At 41.5% G+C, this 15,864-nt stretch overlaps 1 protein-coding gene across 2 annotated transcripts in view; it reads left to right on the top strand.

The window, feature by feature from the left end:
• The window catches only part of RHEB (Ras homolog, mTORC1 binding), a 62,847-nt gene extending 47,595 nt beyond the window's left edge, over window positions 1–15,252 (top strand). The window contains exons 5-8 of one of the 2 annotated variants that reach the window (XM_005297167.5): window positions 335–391; window positions 496–543; window positions 1,120–1,201; window positions 14,770–15,252. In XM_005297167.5, the coding sequence (XP_005297224.1) occupies window positions 335–391; window positions 496–543; window positions 1,120–1,201; window positions 14,770–14,862 (280 nt within the window). In that variant the 3' untranslated portion in view covers window positions 14,863–15,252. The remainder of the gene's footprint in view (window positions 1–334; window positions 392–495; window positions 544–1,119; window positions 1,202–14,769) is intronic. The other variant, XM_042859330.2, reaches the window with a different exon arrangement.
• Window positions 15,253–15,864: the final 612 nt, after the last annotated feature.

The following is a 15,864-nucleotide window of genomic DNA, read 5'->3' as shown; positions in this document are numbered from 1 at the left end:
CATCCAAATAATGCTTAAAGCATGACTTTCCCTGTCTTGATTCATACACTTGCAGTGCCCTTTATCAAAAGGGGAACCAAGTATATTGGGCAGGAATATCTTGGCCTATGTAAGAATATTGTTAGATGGTATAGTGTTTTATGGAGTTCTGGCCCAATTTGCCTCTTGTATAGGAGTCAGTAACACATTTACAGCATCTCAGTTGTTGTTTTGCATCTAAAGTGAGAATAAAGCTTAAACTCAAACAGTCTACAGGTGGAATTAATTGCTTGTGTATTGGGTATTAAGGCTAAACATCAGAGTGCATGTGTGATTTCATCCCTTTATTTTGCAGTTTTGAAGTGATTAAAGTTATCCATGGCAAGTTATTGGATATGGTGGGAAAAGTCCAGTAAGTAGTAACACTTTCATCTCATTTCATTGCAGGTATATTACTAGTACTTTGTTCAATATACTATAACAGTTGTTCTAAAAGTGGTTCATTTTTTTTCACAGAATACCTATTATGCTGGTTGGAAACAAAAAAGACCTGCATATGGAACGGTATGTACTGTAAATACAATATTTTTCTGAAAAATGTAAGATACCATAACTGTTCTCTGTTGCAACATCACTTGTAACAATTTAAATGAAATTTTCTTCTTGGGAACTAAATTATAGGTACGTAATTTTCCATAGCTAAAAAGTTAGCATAAGCTAACCTAATTCTATATTAAACTAAGTTATCATAACTAAGGTACTGTCGACTTGAGAATGGAACTGAGAGCCAGGAACTACTGAATTCTAATCCTGACTCTCAATTTGGGGCAAGTCACTTAACCTCTTTCGTCTACAAAATGGAGTAGTTGCATGTTTACTTCATAGGAATGTTGTGACAATTTTAAAGCACTATATAAAATGGAGGTATTGTAAAATATAGTAAAAATGGAAAGTAAGTATTGCAAGACCCAAATTTTACTTCGAGATATTTATACTGCATGTGATGCAGTTTAATACTTCATAGAACATGAAGTGCTGCAGGGAAGTAACTGCAGTTGCGCGGCAAATGATCTAACTTCTCCACAAGCCATCAAACATTTTCTTTGCTGTAATAATTTATACTGTCTTCTATTTGGTCAGGGTGATCAGCTATGAAGAAGGGAAAGCTTTAGCAGAATCCTGGAATGCAGCTTTCTTGGAATCCTCTGCTAAAGAAAATCAGGTAACCAATTAACATCCACTTTGATACGCTGCAATTTAAATAGTGGGATTCGGTATCAAAGGACCTTTAAATGTCTCCACATGTACCTCATCGCAAAGGGGAGAACTAAAAATATGCTATATAGCTGTGTATTGGCAACAGAAAGTGAACTGATTGCAATGAAGTCCATGTGTGCAAGCTTGTCCAGATATTTCACTGAGAATTGTAGATGAAGTCAGGTTGCTGAAAGGAGAAATATGGGATGAAAGGTGTAACTTAATTATATGTGTATTTGGTTGTGGTGCTAAAATGGAAAGTTTTAGATTCAGTGTCAACTCTCTCACCTTAAGCTGAAGTGGCAATGGCTTGATCTGTATCGGGACCTTCAAAAATAGAGAATTTAATTGCTGAATCTTTAGCAGAAACATACCACTACAAGGATGAAAAGATAGCATTGTGGGTAGGGCACTAGCCAGCCCTTAGATTTGGGTTCTTTTCCAGGCTTTGCCAGTGTGCTTCTATTCCCTCTGAAATAGGAGTAATGTTTCCCTGCCTCATAATCATAAATAAATCATAAATCTTGTAGTGATGTGGGTTGTGTTGATGGATGGATGGCCACAATCTGACCAAATTATAACCAGGAAACATTGTAAGTGTTAACACTGTTATTTCTAAATGGTGACAAAACTAGCAGATTTAATTTCATTCTAACCTAACACTAATCCTTTTTGGTGTAATAGCTTCCTCATTTACCCCCTGAATATGTTCCAGTATTTCATAGAAATGTAGAGCTGAAAAGGGCAGTGAGTTCAAGTCCAGCCCCCTGCACTGAAACAGGACCAAGTAAACCTAGACCATCCCTGAACAGGTGTTTGTCCATCCTGTTCTTAAACCTTGAGTGATGGGGATTCCAGAACTTAACTACCCTTATAGTTAGAAAGTTGTTTTTCCTAATATATAACCTACATCAGTGGGTCCGGGGGCCACCAGCAGGTTTCGGGGGGGCCGCTAAGCCAGCGTTAGACTCGCTGGAGTCCAGGGCAGAAAGCCGAAGCTCACCATACAGAACTGCAGCCCAGGACACCGAGCCCCACCACGCGGGCTGAAGCCAAAGCCTGAGCAACTTAGCTTTGTGATGCCCACTTTGTTATGGGGCCCCAGGGAATTGCCCTGCTTGCTACCCCCTAATGCTGGCCCTGATTCTTGTATACAGAAAAACAGTTGTCGTGGTACAGCTGGGCTATGGAGTTTTTATAGCATGTTGCGGGGGACCTCAGAAAGAAAAAGTTTGCTGCAGATTAAGCCCATCACTTGTCCTACCTTCAGTAGACATGGGAAACAGTTGATCACTTTATAACCGCCCTGAAGACATTTGAAGACTTATGAGGTCCCCTCCCCCTCAGTCTTTTTTTCTTAAGATAAAAAACTGGGTATGCGTTTAATCTTTCTTCATAGGTCAGGTTTTCTAAACATTTTTATCACTTTTGTGCTCTCCTCTGAGCTCTCCCCAATTTGTCTACATCTTTCTTAAAGGGTGGCACCCAGACCTGGACACTGTATTCCAGCTGAGGGCTCACCAGTGCCAAGTAGAATGTGACAGTTATCTCTCTTGTCTTACCTGTGACACTTCTATTAATACACCCCAGAATATATCCGCCTTTTTTTTAAAAACTACATCACATTGATTCAGATTTTGTTATCCACTGTAATCCCTAGATCCTTTTCAGCAGTACTTCCCCCATTTTCTAGTTCTGCATTTGATTTTTTTCCTTCCTAAATGTACTACTTTGCACTTGTCTATTGAATTTCCTCTTACTGACTTCAGACCAATTCACTAACTTGTCAAGGTTGTTTTGAATTCTAATCCTCTCCTCCAAAGAGCTTGCAACCTCTCCCAGTTTAGTGGCATCCAAACTTTAAGCCTACTCTCCACTCCATTATCCAAGTTGTTAATGAAAATATTCAGTAGTGACAGACACCTGTGGGACTTCCACTAGATATACCCTTCCAGTTAGATGAGGAGCCACTGATTAATACTCTGAGTGTGGTCTTTCAGCCAGTTGTGCACCCACCTTATAGTAATTTTATGTAGCCCACGCTTCCCTAATTTCATTATGAGAATATTTTGTGAGATTGTGTCAAAAGCCTTATTAAAGCCATATATCATGACCATTGCTTCCTTCAACCCAACCAGGCCAGTAACCAAGTCAAAATCCATGCTAGCTATTCCTTATTAACCCTGTTATCCTCTAGGTGCTTACAAATTGATTGTTTAATAATTTGTTCAGTATCTTTCCAGGTATTGAAGTTAGGCTGACTGGTCTATAATTCCCCAGTCTTTGTTCCCATTTTTAAAGATGAGTACTATGTTTGTCCTCTGGGACATCCCCCAGGAGTCCTCAAAGAGAATTGCTAATGGTTCCAAGATTGCTTCAGCTAGATCCTTAAGTACCCGAGATGAATTTAATCAGCCCCAATAGAGTTGGAATACATTTAACTTATCTAAATATTCTTTAACCTGTTTTCCCTATTCTGTCTTGAGTTCCTTCCCCCTTTTTGTTGTTAATATCTATTCTGTTGAGTATCTGGTCACTATTAATCTTTTTAGGGAAGATTTTAAGCAAACTAGGCATTAAACATCTCCAGCCTTTTTCTTTTCATCTATTATTCGCTCTCCTTCCCTGTTAAATAGAGGATTTACATTTCCTTAGTCTTTCTCTTGCTCCTAAATGGTTTAAGGAACCTCTTATTGCCTTTTATGTCTCTTGCTAAGTGGAAGTCATTTTGTGCCTTCGCCTTTCTGATTTTGTCCCTTCATGCTTGTGCTGTTCTTTTGTATCCTTAGCAATTTGCCCATGTTTCTGCTTTCTGTAGAATTCTTCTTGATTTTTCAGGTCATTAAGGAGCTTCTGATGGAGCCATGTTGATAGTTTGCAGTTGTGCCTTTAATATTTTTCTCCTTGGGAAACTGCCACCTTTCCTGAACTCCTTTTATCCTAGACTTTCTTCTCGTGGGTCCTTACCTATCAGTTCCGAGTCTGTTAAACTCTGCTTTTTTTTGTGTGAAGTCCATTGTCCTTATTCTGCTGCTTCCTTTTCTTTAGAATCATAAAATTGATCATTTCGTGATCTTTCACCCAAGTTGCCTTCCTCTTCATATTTGAAACCAATACTCCCTGCTAGTTAGAATAAAGTCTAAAATGGCTGTCGTCCTGGTTTCTTCCATAAAGTGGAGGAAGTAAAGTTGTCCCAAATACGTTCCAAAAACTTAATGGAAATTTTGTGTTTTGCCATATTACTTTTCCAATAAATGTTTGGGTAGTTAGTCCCCAAGAATTACCAGGTCTCGTGGTTTTGGCTATTTCTGTTGCTTGTTCTAGAAATGCTTTATCTACCTTCTCTTCCTGATTTGGTGGTCTATAGTAGACCCCTACTGTGTGGTCACCCCTATGTTTTTTTTTCCCTTTTATCATTACCAGAGACTCATCTGCCTCTCACCTCCTTCTGGACTCAGAACAGGGTATATATTCTTGATGTATAATGCAACAGCACCCCCATTTTTTTCCCTGCCTGCTCTTCCTGAACAAGCACTACTTCTGTATACCACTATTCCAGTCAGGAGACTTAGCTGACCAAGTTTCTGATGCCAGTTGTCATAATTTAGCATATGTACTAATACTTCCAGATCTTCCTGTTTGTTCTTCATACTCCTTGCATTTGTGTATAGACACCCAAGTTGTCAATCAGATTCCCCCACTGATTTTCTTGTTCCTCCTATGACCCTATTGTAATTTTCCATGTCTGCTCCTCCACCCCAAAATCTAGACCTTTTTAAGGTCTCCTTTTTATGCTTACCTGTGAGTTTGTCACCTGCCCCCTTTGAACCTAGTTTCAAGTCCTCTTCACCAGGTTAGCAAGTTGGGGAAGAGCATCTTCATGCACTTTTTGATCAGGCTGATCTCATCTCTTCCCAGCAGCCCTCCTTCTCAGAACAGCACTCCGTTGTTGAGGAAGCCAAAGCCTTCCCATCAACACCATCTTGCCCAGCCATGCATTTATCTACGGGATGCGCTTGTCCCAATCTGGGCCCAACCCTCAACTGAGAGGATGGACAATATCACAATCTGCACTCCCAACTCCATCACCCTCACTTCCAGAGCCCTTAGTCACTGCTGATCTTCTCTGGGTGATAAGCAGTAACATTTAATGCCCACATGGATGAGTCCTAGGTAGAGGTACCGATGAGCCTCACCAACCTTTCTGTAATGTCCCTGATGTGGGCTTCAGGCAGGCAGTACACCTCTCGGGACATGAGGTCAGCAGATGGATGCCTCTGTCCCCTCAGAAGGGAAACCCTGACCATTGGCACCCTACACCACTGCCTCTTGGGTGTGGTGGCTATGAGCCTGCCAGTCTTGGGGGCAGATGTGGCTCACCTTCAGCAATTGAGGTCTGCTTCTCACCTCCTGTTGCCATACAGCATACTGGGTCTTGACTTCTGTGGACTTGGAGCTGGGGTGGTGGGTGGAGCACTGTCTACTGCCCAAAGTGGCCAGCAGCTACTCCTCCACATAGAGTAGCTGGTTCTTCTTTCTTCTCTGGTGCTGCTGTAGTCCTCTGTCATTGGCTGGCATCCTCCATCTCAAATGTTGACGTGTGCCCTGTCAAAGTCCTTGTGATCTTGGATGATGTAGAGAGGAGCCACCACCACCTGCAACTCATATCTGCTTCCTGAGATTCCATCAACACACCTCTCACACCGGAGGTTCCCCCTGCCTGGCTTTCATTGGCAGGGATATGCAGGCTGCATTCCCAGCAAGTCTACACCAGGAGCCTCCAGGGTCAGGATGCCTCTCTCGTGCAGGCAGAAGAAAAGCTAGTGGTGATGTTGGTGATATGCCATTTTCCTCCCATTGCAGGCTCTTCCTTCTGGAGTACCTGCAAATTGTGGGGGTGGGGAGGGAGCAGTCTGTCCTCATGGCTGCATATAGTGCTTAATCTATAATAATCCTTGACCTATTTCCTAGTTCATTTTAACCAGCTGTGGGTTTGAAGTACTAATAGGCTGTCTGTACTCAAATATAATTTTTGCTTTGGTTGTAACAAGCTATGTTGCTAGTGAAACTTTTACCTTATGGAATCGAGGCTCATGATTGGGTCAGAAGAACAGTATCAGATTGGTTTGTGATGAAGAATAAGACTCCAGGATGACCCTTATGCTGGTGGAAAGTTCACTAGCACCTCTCTATACCTAAAATTAGGAATCAACTCTGTATCTTACCTGAAGTTCTTTGTGCAACCAAACAGACAATCCTGCAAGGTGGAACCTTTTTCCTGGTAAAAATCATACGTCTCTTATTCTTTCATACATGTAATTGCCAGAACTTGTGCTGCTGGCAGTGGACGGTCAAGAAAATCCAGTTTCCACAGGGCGAAAGAGCATAAGAACTGCCATACTGGGTCAGAGCAAAGGTCCATCTGGCCCAGTATCCTGTCTTCGAACAGTGGCCCATGCTTTGGGCTTCAGAGGGAATAAACAGAACAGGTAATCAAGTGATCCCCTGTCGCCCATTCCCAGCTTCTGGCAAACAGAGGCTAGGGACACCATCCCTGCCTATCTTGGCTAATAGCCATTGATGGAGCTATCCTCCATAAACTTATCTAGTTTTGTTTTGAACCCTGTTGTAGTCTTAGCCTTCACAACATCCTCTGGCAAGGAGTTCCACAGGTTGACTGTGTGTTGTGTGAAGAATTACTTCCTTTTGTTTTTGTTTTAAACCTGCTGCCTATTTCATGTGGTTACTCCTAGTTCTTGAGTTATGAGAAGGAATAAAGAACACTTCCTTATTTACTTTCTCCACACCAGTCAAGAAAACTGATTGTACAAATCTTTCAAAGTCTTCTGCAGATCCAAAGGAAGTCATGATTTAATTTTTGTAGTACTTGAATTCTTGCCAAAATCTGAACCAAGTTTAATGCCACTCTTTGGTCTAGTTCCAGAGTAGTGCAAAAATATGAAGATTGTAAGCATCCTGTGAAATCCTTCAGTGAGTAATAGACTTGCAGCTAAGTGGTTGTATATGAATGCTCCACTCTAGCACAAATTCTTTAAGCTAAATCTGATTTCATTGCAGTCAACTTTTCTTAGTTGGACAATCTAGCTGGCATTCATTTTTTCCCCATTGCTAAATATACATTTTTTGTAACAGCTCACTAATTCATACTGTGAACTTATTGATAACTTTCTGAAACTTGAAGTGACACTCTAGTTATGTAGCCTGCTTTTCTATAAAGAAGTTAGTTTTTTCATCACACCTAGCACAGGGGTGAGCAAACTTTTTGAGCAGAGGGCCACATCTGAGTGGGGAAATTGTATACAGGGCTGGGGCATGGGGTTAGGGTGCAGGGTTCGGCAGGGGGCTTGGCAGGGGGTTGTGGTGCAGGGTTTAGCAGGGGGCTTGGCAGGGGGTTGGGGTGCAGGAGGGGTGTGAGGTGCAGGCAGGGGGTTTAGGGCAGGGAGTTGAGGAGTGGGGTACAGGAGGGGTTCGGGCTCCGGCCCAGCGCCGCTTACCTCAAGCGGTTCCAGGGTGGCAGCGACACACACTGGGGCCAGTGCAGGCTCCCTGCACGCCTGCCATGTCCCCGGCCCCGCACCGCTCCCAGAAGCACTGCAGCCCCTGGGGGAGATGAGGGCAGAAGGCTCCGCGTGTGGTGCCCTTGCCGCACCTCCAGGTACCTCCCCTGAAGCTGCCATTGGCCATGGTTCCCTGTTCCCGACCAATGGGAGCTGTGGGGGGCGTTGCCTGGAGCCAACACATGGAGTCCTCTGTCCCCCTGCCTGGGGGCCGCAAGGACGTGGTGCCAGCAGTGCCGCGGGCTGATCCAAAGCCCTGAGGGGCCGGATCTGGCCGGCGGGCCGTAGTTTGCCCACCCCTGATCTAGCATATTAACTTGCTGTGCTAACATACAAAGTCTCATTAACTGACTGGCATGGGATTTGTTATGTTTCCATAATAAAAAGTGTGTACTGTGTAATGCCTGGACATCAGAACTATTAGATTATATGCTGTCATCTGAAATATGTAGCAAACCTGTGCAGATTAGACTCTGCTTCAAAGGGTATGAAATACTGTGGGGAGGAACAGTAATTGTACGTCAGAAATGTATGAACTTCTCCACAAGCCTCCCAATTTATTTAGGAATCCTGCAAAAATTTTGTTTTTAATCAGTGCTTCCAAACTGCAGTGAGTACCTAACACTTAAGTTGGTACAAAAGATATTGCTACTGATAAAGGTTGCTGGACAAGATTTATATCAAGGATGACCTAGTAACCTTAACTGGAGATTTTAAATAATTGATATTGGCATAATATAATACAGGTTCTTAAACATGGGGCGTAAATGATCTCTTCTGATCCTCTGCCAGTCCAGATGCTTGAGTATAGCACCTTCCCATCAGATGGAGAAAGTACACAACCATCTCGGAGAGGTCACTTGTTCTGTCCAATATGCTTGGTAAATCCAGTAGTTTTCAAGAAGCGGAGAGATCAGTACCTTTGCCAGCCAGTGAAGACTGAGCAGAGAAGGATCAGATTCCACAAATCTTTCTAAGACTGGCACCGACATTGTGTGGCTGCCTCTGGCTACAGCCAGAGAATTACTGTCTAGCATGCCGAGGGGCTCAAGTACTCCAAAGGCCAAAGCTGAGACAGCCACCCTTGGTACTGTAGGCAGCTGCTGGGGATCTTGTGACTTGCACTCGTCAGGAAGGAAGGTAAAAGGTGGGAGATAGGGCTGCATCCATCCAAGACTCCCCTTAACTAAAGAGACCAGGCAGGGAGCCGGACAGAGAAGCATCCCTTTCAACAGGAACCACAGACAGGAACATCCTACTGGTTCTGGAGACGCTTCCTCCTCTTCAGCGAGATCTCACACTGGCACCAAGGAACCTCCGGGATAGGGACCCCCTTTGAAGAGCCAAGATTGTCTTCCATGACTTTAAAGCCCCCTCCAGTTCAGAGGGCAGAAGTTTCCTCTAGCTTGGGAGCAAGGCTTATTATTTTCCAGGTGGTAGCTGCTGTCTTGGGTGAACAAAGGGAGTGTCCTTTAGGAGCAAGAAGTCTGAGCACTTGCCCTCTGGTTAGATTCATAAATTTTCCAGCTGCTGTCTTCTGGCCATGATAATACCAGCACCCTGACTATTGTGACTGGACTATGACTATGCTCCACCCTCTCTTTATCCTCCTGCTTGCAGGAAGGCTAGCTTCTTGCTTAAAGAGGACTACCCAGATTCTATAAATCTGGAGTTGAAGTTCTTCCTTCTGACAACAAAAATTACTACACGATCCTGGGAAGGGGGACCGAAGCCCGAGCCGCTCCGCCCTGGATGGGGGGCCAAAGCCGAAGCCTGACCCCCCCCCCCCCCCCCCAGCCCCTGGGGGTGTGTGAAGCCAAAGCTTGAGAGCTTCCACCCTGGGTGGGTGGGGGCTGTAACCTGAGTGCTGAAGCCCTCAGGCTTTGGCCTCAGCCCTGGGCGGTGGGGCTCAGACTTTTGGCTTCAGCACCAGGCCCCAGCAAGTCTAACGCTGCCCTGGCGACCTCATTAAAACAGGGTTGCAACCCACAGTTTGAGAATCACTGGCTTAGATCATCACATCACAACATGGCCTTCACATCAGCTTCTCAGTATTTTGCAGTGCTGAGGCTATTACAATCAATGCAAAGCTCTCCCATTTGGGCCACCAGGAACAACATCAAGAACACTGACCTAGCTTGCAGCAACCTTTGATAGAATACCAGGCAAAGGAAGCTATTGCTGTAGATTTCTTTCTGGAGAGCCATAGCTGGATCACAAACTGCAGTTTTTGTCTCCATCTCAACTGGTCTACTTAGGAGTCCAGTTCAAGACCGCAGTGGGCAGAAAAAGCATCTGAACTTGTAATTCCCTGCTGTAACTGTAGATAGCAAAATCTAGGATTGCTTATAGGTACTGGTTTCCATGGTGGCAAGCTTGGAGGTGGTTCCTTGAGTCTACTTCCACATGACCTCTGCACTTTCCTCTTGCTAGGAGCTAGAATCAGAACTCTGAAATGCATCTCCTATTGCCTACTGCAGTCAGCGTGCTTCTAGGCTGGTGACTGCACAAGAGCCTGAAGAAGTCTGCCCTGGAGCGAAACACCAAGCTTGAAATACAATATGACAGATGTTACGTTGTGTCTGAAGTCCAGCTGCATTCCTGGCATATATGCATATCTTCTGTTCTCCGTCACATTCTAGGGCTTTCTTTCCTCCTCTTTTGGAAGATGTAAAATGCCCTTGTACCAAAACACATTAGGAGCTTATGGGGCTAAGCCACAAATGAATCTAGATCATGCTCCTGTGCTGTGAGGCATCCTATACAACTTCTTGAGGAGGACAATTTTTTGTAGCACAAAGGTAAGATCTGCACACTGAGTGCATTAACTGATATATCTGTGCCAGGGAAAGGCAAATTGGTGTGTTTAATGGAACTACACAAGAGGTGTCCAGTAAACTCTTCTGTGGTAGCTTGTTAATGATTCTAAGTAGGCTTGTAAGGATTAGATTTTTATTGGTAAATGTCAGCAAACATATACACACATTTCCATTGATAATCAAAACCTACAAATAGGCAAAAATTAAAAAAAAATGCTGCTTGGGAACTTTGATTTAAGAATATTTACTTTGTATATTTTGACATGTGGTGATGACCATTGGTTTTAATGATTATAAATCCTTAATTTTTTGAATCCCAATATTTACTGTCACTAAATAATTGACAGGTCCTCCCATAATTTCATGCAACTGTGAAAACTTAAATGGATAAAAAAAAAAATGCTTAAAAAAAATCTGAAAGTATATTTAAAAATTTGTATTTATGCCAAGCCTACTCATAAGCACTCAAACTGTGGAGCCAAGCAAAACATTTCACTCAAACCGAAATGCAGAACAAGAGTTCAAATAACTATGCTTTTATGGTGTTCTTAGTAGTTTTCAATTTCTATAATTAGGCCATATAATTGTTCCATGATCAAGTGTATTAGTAGCAAAGGAAGAGCAAATAGACTTAAAGCCTCTAGTACTTTATGTAAGATTAGGTAGAAATACCTTTTTTTTTTTTTTTTTTTACGGATTTGATTATACTCCGTTTGGATTTAATGCTAACTACTACCATTTGCTGTGCTGTCCTCAATTTGAAAAAACTAAACTGAAATCTAGAAATAAGCCAACGTGGTCAAATGGCTGATCAGAGTTCAGTAATTCTGATCACCGCTGCCATCAATCATCAAACTATCAAAGACCAGATCTAGATGTAAGAGCACTTTGCTGGTATAGCCATATCTGTATACTATGCTGGCAAGTGCTCCTAGTGTAGACACAGTTTATGCTCTTGCCAGTACAGCTTATCCAGCCCCTGACAAAAGTTCGTAGTGTAGACCTGACCAATTACGTTGAACAGCATCACAGTACCCCTGTGAGGTAGGGAAGTGGTTCCTAATGAAGAGTGTATTGTTCATGCAACAGTGGCACCTGTCTGTTGTCTCATGACCTTGTTTTGCTGAAAAGATTTACCAGCTTGAAAATGTATTCTTGATCTTTCTTTGTAGATCCATAAAGAATGTATGTAACTAAAACTTTTTAAATATCCCATCTTTTCTGTGAAATGTATTCACTGGCCACCTACATCTTGGTGAGTGGCCCAGACGAACAGTCTCTCTCAGAAATAACATATAGTCTCGTCTCAATTGACAGAATAAGTGCTCTTTTTTTAAAAATAGCTGTTTCCAGTCAGGAATGTAGAGAATAGTGTCTACTAGAGCCAAAATAAAATTTCAACTGTTTACATAACAGTTAAGTGTATTGTAGGTCAGACTAGATTTTTTTCCTTTGAGTTGTCACCCAAGAAAAATTTATCAGCAGAAAGTAGTTGATGGGATCTGTAATCCTGTCCAGAACTCTGCTAAAATCTAATTTGCACAGGAAGCATATTGTGCAATTTGACTAATCAGCCACTTATGTCAGTTTGCCTTTGGATTGCTTGGAAAATTGTATTGATTAATAGTATTTTAATGGTTCCTGAGATGGTACAGAACACATGGTACTAAATATGAGAGAGGCGATACATAGAATTCAGCCTGCTATGATCTTACTATAATTACTTTAAGATTGTGGGGCCATTTGAGTCCAGTGGAATTTGTTTGGAAGTGAGCCAACTAAAAATTGTACCTTACTGGAGAAATAACTGCCAGGTCAGAACACATAGCGCAGGGAGCTTTTCAGCATGTTTATTTTAAACAAATTATAGTCTCTTGTACCAGCTTCTTCCAGTTCTCATACATTTGCTTTCATCTAACGTGGAATATCTTTTTTCTTTTCAACACAAACTGAACTTGGTGCTCATGAAATTATAATAGTAATGACACTTGGATAGACTAAAATTGATACACAGGGAGACATTAGCTTTTGACCAAACTTCCCTTAGTCAGAATACCAATGTCGGTCTTTAACTTGATCAATGCTATCCTCAGAAACCCAAAATGAAGATGAGAACTTCAGCATCACTATTGGCTTTAGGATAACAATGTAGAAAGGAATATTTAATAAAGTGATGACTGCTGTAAAATATACAAAAACACAGCCATCTATTATCTACAGTCTGCAGTCTAACCATACAAAGTGAATCCCACAAGGAGGTGCAATGGAATGCTCCATTTTTGCATATTAACTTTTGTAACAGGGTGACTATTTCTCAGTGTGGGCTAGTATTCAATAATCCTTCAACCTGAATATGTCATGACATAAACCCCCTTATTCGAAGTGTTTCTCAGTCCATATAAGTACACTGGCGCTTCATTTTAATAGAATTTTTGAAGTGAAGAGTAACCTCTGGGGGAAGTTTAAAGAGGCTTGAAGTTTTTGCATCTTAGAGTAACTTTTCAGGCTTTCATGAAAACCTTGTAAACTAGTCAAATGTTCAGTCTATCACTTCTGTCAGATCTGTTGAAACCTAAACTTTCTAATGAATCAGGCTCCTACTTACATTGAAGAGGGATGTCCGATTCAGTTGTTCAACTTTCTAGTCCAGCAGGTTGGAACTCACAGATGAGGACTTAAGCTCCTACCTAGTTCTGACCCAAGTAAAGGTGCCACTCCTTTGTGTCCTTGCACAGATCCATTCTGCCCACCAAGTTACTGTCTAGAATAATCAGGATCACATATGGTAGAATAACAATGTGGGTCCTCCCCACAGCTGAAAGGTGAGTCCAAAGCAAGAGGACATGCTAGGGCGAGCAGGTGAGGGAGAGATCAAGGGGATTCCTAACTAATCTGAGAGAATAGCATCAAGTAGATTGGAAAAACTTTATCGGGTGATTACTGTATCCTAAGCTTGTTCAGTCTAGCTAGGGGAGGGTCCAGCAAGGAGTTCTAAGTGGAATCAATAACTAGAAAGATGACTCCTGCTCAGAGAATAGCAGTTACTCTTAGCTGCTGAAGGGATATGTACAAGGATGCCTACACACAGTAAATTGGAACAGTTTTTTTTTTTTTTTTTTTTTTTTTTTTTTTCAGGGGGGTTGGATTTTTTTCCCCTCAACTGTATAAGGAAGTGGCAAGCTTATAACATATGGCTGCATGCAACCAAAATATGTTAATGCTTGCTGTTTTGCAATTTGAGGTTTCATATGTATAATGTAAGCCCTGACTCTGTCGGAATATTTACAGTTTATCTGCTCAAATTAACTCTCTTTAAAAGATTTTGGTTAAAATTAGATCCTTCCCCTTGAAATTCAACTTTCTTCTGTTATTGCTGGAGCATTTTCATGCAGCAGGTGTCAAATCTCATTGCCCCATTCTGGTAGAGCTGAACGGGACACCTCATCTCGGACAATACTTGTAAACTACACAGTGTCTGGTAGTCACTGCAATAAAATTTAAATACAAATAGTATAATGTAGGAACATTCACTATGCATGATGAAAGGACCCAAGACACTTAAAACCAACCCTCTACTGAATTGTTTTTTAATTTCACTTGGAATTGTCTTCCTCCATTTTTTTTCCTCTCCTTTTGGTGTTAAATTACTTGGTGCTTTACAGAGATAATATCTCTTCTAGTCTGAATTGTAGTAGTATTGCTCGGAGTATGTGAATCAATTTATACTTGTGTATTGTCTTTGGAGGGGCAGAATATGTAAGCCTTCAATATTGTCAATGAGCACTTACTATTCAAAATGGCTACAATACAAAGCAGAAGTATAGTAATTAGCTTTTTGTTTGTTTTTTGAAAGTTCAGTTAAAGCTTGTTCTCTGCAGAATATTTTAAATGTTTCCCCATGTAAGCATGTATATTGGGTTATGCCCATTTTCCAAAGAGTTTCTTGTGGTAAATATTTCAATTACACCTACATTTCCTACTTACCCGAATCCTACCATATTTGTTTGAGACCTGACTCGATATATTGAGTATGCATTTGTCTGTTAGAGTAGCCAACAAAACTGTGCCAAGTTGTTTTTCTCTCAGTAAGTGGTAATTGCAGCCTTCATGCTAATCACACTCCTCTCTCTTTGCAGACTGCGGTTGACGTTTTTAGGAGGATAATTTTGGAGGCAGAAAAGATTGATGGGGCAGCTTCACAAGGAAAGTCGTCATGCTCAGTAATGTAATTCCACTGCAAAACCTGAACACTGGGAATACATTCTACCTGAAGAAGCAAACTGCCCGTTATCTTTAAGGATAAACTATGCTTCTTTTTTCTTCTGTTAACCTGAAAGATGCACAGTTGGTTGGAGCCTTTCCCCTCAGATTATGTTAAACTCTGACTCCTGTGTAAATGGCTTCACTTCCATTTTCAAATTTTAAGCAATCATATTTTCAGTTTATATTGTATTTAATATTATGACCAAGAATTTTACTGGCATTAATTTCAGTGTAGTCTGTTGGTTAGAATAATCATCAAAATGATGCATATTGTTACACTACTCTTAACTAGGCTTGGATATCAGTGTTTCTTTGTGTTAAATGTATACTTGTAAATAAACTAGCTGCAAACCTAATTGTGTTGCTCTATTTAACTGTGCTTTTAAAATAAGATATAATAAATGTAGTAGTAACTTGATACAGGTTTTCCTACAAACTGACCAGTCTCCAGCCCCACAGGACTAGTAGAGATGGATGTTGAAGCCAATCACTGGCTTAGCTTTTTCAGAGAGTGTTTGTTTGCTACAGGTCACTGTAGCATCCCCTCTAACAGAACTCTTGGGTGGCTGACTACAACCTCAGATGAACCCGTGTACCAGCTGATAAGGATGATGCACTCTGGTATTGCCTGTTAACTTGCTGGAAGAAAGTGCTAAGGATGCAAATGCAATAATAGGCTACCAGTACCACTCTTCTCATTAACATGACTCATCTGATAGAGCTATAATGAAGGGTCTGTTGACACTTCCATTATAAACTGTTTACACAGGCTTGTAAGTAGGGACAGTTTTTTCAAAATAGAATGAAATAATGAAGCAGCTCTGGGTTATAAATTCTAACTGGTTCTTGCAAGCAATTTTATGTGCCTTGAATATTTTGTCATGCATTATTCAGGGCATTTCCAAATACATTTTCCATACTAAAACTACCATTGACATGGGTAAGGAATAGTTTCATATTTGTCCTGC

This window comes from Chrysemys picta, chromosome 2, assembly GCF_011386835.1.
Source record: "Chrysemys picta bellii isolate R12L10 chromosome 2, ASM1138683v2, whole genome shotgun sequence".
NCBI classification, from domain to species: Eukaryota; Metazoa; Chordata; order Testudines; family Emydidae; genus Chrysemys; species Chrysemys picta.
Note: the sequence above shows the minus strand (reverse complement) of the source record. Positions and strands in the feature narration are given on the sequence as shown.